The following is a 5,294-nucleotide window of genomic DNA, read 5'->3' as shown; positions in this document are numbered from 1 at the left end:
AAATAGGGAACAGCCTGGCAATTGTCAGACCGGGATACTCAGATCCTCCTTTTTTAGGTCTTTATATTAAAGTTATTAGAGAAATGTCTGTATATGTAGCGGAAGGGGCCCTACCCTCTACCCTGAAAAGTTATTCAGGATATGTATATACCGGCGCCTGTGTAAGCCAAAGTGTACACCGCCGTTACTGCTCAAACGTATTCATTGTATTCACTTCCCTAAGTATTTAGTGGTATACAAAGAGTAATAAACATTTTAGCCACCCATTTTGATTTTTATCGCCGTAAAAAATAATAAATGAAATAAATAAAATTTAGAATTTAGTAATCGTATGTATGAAGGATGGAATTTTTCTCCCTTCTTCTTTATAGCTGCAAACCCCTGAAGAATAATACACACATTATTTTTTTGTTTGTCTGTTTTCAGGGAGACCGAAGAATGCAGGCAATAAATCAAGACAGAAAGGCAAGAAGGCGCGGAAGATGTGGCATTTGCCCGCGGAAGAATGACAAAAAGTCAGCTAAACAGTGTTCCCTCTGTTATAAATGGGTGTGTAAGATTCACTCGGTGGCAGACGGAAGGGTCGTTTTATGTGATAAATGTAGACCGCAGCAGTGGTTTTGTTGATTAGGAGAAATTTTATGAGATTAATAAAGAGAACGGTTTTTAAAATGGTTTTCAATCCTTATCCCTTCATGTTACTGTTACATGCGATGAAACCCGGATGTATCATAGAGGTCTTGAAACGAATTGACAATCCGGCGTGTGGGTAGGTTCTCTTTCTAAATGTAAGTAAGGCTAGCAGCGTGAGAAAGATCAAAACCAACACATGCCTTGTCCAGTAGATTACCTCCCTTAGAGAATCTACAGGGAAACGGCTCAGGAGCGGCATGAACGTAAAGGATGAGGCCATAGAAGAGCCTCAAGAAAGGAGGTTTCAGAACTACATACCAGGGATGGCGAGGCCTAAGGAAGCCTGTGGTTGAAGACTCGTAGATCTTAGTTATCTGAATAGTCATTTATGGAGTACTATAAAATACTAAAACTCCATTTAAAAATCATAAAACCAGGAATTATAGTAATGTCAAACGGAAGATCACACACTGCATTAATCAAGTCTTTCTAGCCGTCTGTTCTGACAAATTATTAGTAGACATAGTTTGTAAAAGTAACTATATAATACACCAGTACAGAGGACAGTTTACTTCTGCTCATGTATACTGAATATAACCTCATAGGAAAATCCCATGGTTATTTTCATTTACATCCAGATGAAACCATCCTTCACTGTGGCTGCCAGGGCCGACTTCAGACGCTAGGCCAAACACGTGACCCCGAGCATTTTAGTCTTCAGTCGGCCGGTTTACGTGATTAATTAAGCCAGCCCTTCGTCTTTTAAGATTATCACTTACACTCCTACAGTTTTTTTATGATTATGTTTTTGTAAAGAATGAAATATCTTCCGTTTTTTTGCGTTAACCATTTGGCTGTTTCGTTGCGTCGACTCTTCATTATTAGGCCCGCATACTGTTTAATAAGCTGAAATGTGCTCCCCTGGGGTATATTGAAGTCATACATAAGATGCAAATTGAACATTTCCAAATTACCGCTCTTTAAAATTCCTTGTGAATTCTAAAATGCCTTATCAAGTATATTAGCCTTCCTGAGGCTTGAAACTTATAAATGTATTTCTGTTTAACAAAAGTATGTTATGGTACACCTTAAAATGTTATAAAAATTAATAACAAAATCCATGCAGACTTTTAAGTTCAACCGTAAGCTGATCTTTCCGTAACGAAGTTTTATCCTATTGCCAATTGTTTCTCATTTTCTTATTCAGATTTTTTTTAAGACGTGTGTGTGTATATATGACCTCTCTACCAGTGGCGCGGTCTGAAATCCCTCCTCGTAGTTCTCCCTGGGTTAATCAGTCAGCGCTTACAGATTTTGACTATTTGTCAAGTCAAGGTCACGAAAATGGCAAGGTTACAAAGGACGTTTTATACAGAAATTGTTTCATATAAGATTATCACAGAGGTTCAAATCATGAAACACATTTTATACCACAAAAGATAATCATTTAGAAAAGTTCAAGGTCACAAGAAGAGCCAAGAATGCCTAAGAGGTTCAAGTAAAAATAGGGCAAAGTTACTAACCATTTGGTGTCACAAAAAGGACAAACATACATGAAGGTCGGTCACAAAAACGTTCATAAATAAAAGGTCACAACACGTGTGTTTCATTTGTTTTTGTTTGTATGGTTGCATGTGTTTGTTTCTTTGTTTCTCTGTTCGTGTGTGTGTGACCTTTCATAAGCATTATTTTACCTACCAGCGTAGAATTTTTAGCTCACGAACGTATTTTTGTGGATATTTTTTTTCCTGGGGCTTGTTACATCTGTTTATTTAATGATGTGATCCCACGCCTTCTGTGCATCCTGTGGCGAGGCTTCAAACAAGAAAATTCCATATTCTCTATACCAATATTCGGATAATTGTTTCTCCAGGTAAAGGTAGTTTAGCCACTCATGCTTAAGCTCAGCTTCTCGTGCCACCATCCCGGTGAGGAACACGTCTTCTATCCACAGAAAGGGAGCAAGAGGAACGTGATCCCAGAGCTTCTTGAGCGCTACGTTATCAACGATGTAAGCTGCCCCCGTGGCATACGGCGGGAAATAATTTGCAGCGTACTCCTCCTGCGGGGGATCGGAAGGAGAAGCGCTGCTATTACCATAGTAAAATACATGTAACACCATTTCTGTTTAGCCTACCGAGTCAAAAAATAAATAATGATAATAATATTAATAATAATAATAACTTTTTCCCTTGTGTATTCTGACGGATGTATATAGTATGGAACGCTTCTTTGTCACAAAAAAATGAGTGAAATCTTTGTCTTAATCTGGCATTTATAGCAATTACAGCAATTTATATACACCATGCTACGTGTGATCAGAATCAGCAATGAGGTGTTTGCATTGCACTGCCATCGTGTTTTCCAAGACCATTAGATATTGAAGCGTGATAGCGTGAGTGACATTAAGGTTTTAAAATTACATCTTCACATCTAATATGATTTAAAAGAGAATCAAGTTAAATATTAATCGAGTCGTTAGCATATCCGTTAGCGGTTAACAAATGATCAATAATCAACTTGTTCTAACCTGAGTACATGAGGTAATATTCGATATAAAGACCTACCTTTGATAGCGCCCAACGCCCGTGCCTCTGGGGTTGTGACAGAATGATTCTTCCGTATATTTTCCCGACAGCCGGTTTTCCCTCATTTCTTTGCGAGATGGTCTTTGGGGAGTAGATGATTGCATTATTCAGATTTCGTTTTACTTTGGATGTCACGCCTAGGCGCTTCTTATACAAGGGAAAGAAGTAGAAAAGAGAATAGTAGAAGTTTCCTTGCAACTGAGACACGTAAAAAAAAAAAAAAAAAAAAAAAAAAAAGTACACAGAATTTCATGAAATCACAAGAAGTTAATTCTCAGTTTGAGAGAAAATCACGAATGCGTTGAATTCGTTGTAGTTGAAACAACATAAATCTCTAAAAACAAGAGAAATTAATTACTTGATGAACAACTGGCAATACCGTTTTCTTACAGTATTTCAACCTCAAGTCACAGAGAAAGAGTGAGAGTGCGAACGCTGCCATTTCATGTTAACTTGAGAATGCTATACATTTACTCATTTTACGCTTTTACCCAAAACCAACGTGTGAGTGACTGCACATACATTTCATGCAGCTTAATACACTTATGGCAGATGAAGGGAAGGGAAAGAAAAGACTGGCCCATGATGCTCGGTATATCAAGTGTTGGTCGAGCGGCGATCGGAGGTGCGTTTGTTCGTTTTGCGAGCCGAAAGGACGCAAAAACACAGCTGTCACCAGATGTAAAAGGCTGTACTTTGGTAGTGAAAGCTTCAGTGCACAGACTTAGTGAATAGCAATGGTACTTAACGTACGGCTTGACTCTTTATTGATGAAAGAGTACAACACAAATAAATAAACAGACGATGCAGTAGTTTTTTGTGACTCTCTGGAGTAGTTTTTTGTGACTCTCAAAGTGCCCTTCGGACACTAAATTCTTTCACAGCAGGTAGCGATGAGGAAATTGTGAGCTGCACTCAGCATAACGTAATTTCAACATTCAATTTGTATGGATACCATCTCATGTTGGCAAACATGACCATGTAGACAAATTGGCAGCAAAGATACTGTGAACAATAGATCTTGGGATGCCTCTTGCTAGGGTTGCACATATTTTGAAAAGTTCTCACAAGGAAGAACTAGTAACTCTGACGAACACTCAAAGGCCTGAAAGATGTACGTTAAGGCACAACAATCAATAATACATAGATAGCAAGCCTTCATACGGGTGGCACCGAAGTCGAATCAATGTGACGTGGTTACTGCCAGAATATGTTTAGGTTACAGACTGTACTGGCAATTGCACGGTACAAAAAGTGCAGAAGAATCTAGATGTGTAACAAAGAAAACGAGCGAACGCTTGAGTACTATATCTCAAAATGTCATGTGATACACCTTTCAGAACATTTTACATGATGTATAAAGAACTATGTGAATATTTCATTTCATTTGATACATTGGAAGATATACGCGTACTATATCCTAAATTTATTATGTAAAACTGCCATAAACAAATAACTGTGTTATGTAAACACAGTGGCAAAAACATACCAACAATATTTTTGTATGATGTATGATGAATATTTCTATTTTACCACGAGCAATTATAGTAGTCACAGACTATTGTACTTGTCAAATATATGTAAAATTATAATCATGACTATTAAAATATGCTCAGAACACCTGAATTATATTCATAGCAAAAGAAGCCTTATCACACGAAACCACAATACCTTAGGAAAATTATGGTGCACAGTGTATACATCATAAACATGTCTCCTCTTCATCAACCTCATACCATTATTCCCACCACACATACCTATAAGAAAATAGTATCTAAAAATGACATAAATCATTACATTGAATGCCTTTTCATCTGCATTATCCTCACTAAGCTCATCATATTTATCAGCATCAAAATGAGGTTCTCTTAGAAATGCAATTACTCGGGTGGTAGAGATGTAAAGATTCTTATAGGCCTATCTATTCTATTATATAATACATGCACTGTATTAAATAAAAATATAGAGTAAAGTATATATATATATATATATATATATATATATATATATATATATATATATATATATATATATATATATATATGTGTGTGTGTGTGTGTGTGTGTGTGTGTG

At 36.9% G+C, this 5,294-nt stretch overlaps 1 protein-coding gene across 1 annotated transcript in view; it reads right to left on the bottom strand.

Moving 5' to 3' along the window:
• Window positions 1-1,986: 1,986 nt before the first annotated feature.
• LOC119583886 (beta-1,3-galactosyltransferase 5-like) overlaps window positions 1,987-5,294 on the bottom strand; it is a 10,045-nt gene continuing 6,737 nt past the window's right edge. Inside the window, exons 5-6 of the mRNA XM_037932607.1 lie at window positions 3,201-3,302; window positions 1,987-2,695 (exon numbers count right to left, since the gene is read on the bottom strand). Of these exons, the coding sequence (XP_037788535.1) occupies window positions 2,402-2,695; window positions 3,201-3,302 (396 nt within the window). The 3' untranslated portion in view covers window positions 1,987-2,401. The remainder of the gene's footprint in view (window positions 2,696-3,200; window positions 3,303-5,294) is intronic.

This window comes from Penaeus monodon, chromosome 17, assembly GCF_015228065.2.
Source record: "Penaeus monodon isolate SGIC_2016 chromosome 17, NSTDA_Pmon_1, whole genome shotgun sequence".
NCBI classification, from domain to species: domain Eukaryota; kingdom Metazoa; phylum Arthropoda; class Malacostraca; order Decapoda; family Penaeidae; genus Penaeus; species Penaeus monodon.
The sequence above is the reverse complement of the archived record's forward strand: the minus strand, read 5'-3'. Positions and strand labels throughout refer to the sequence as shown.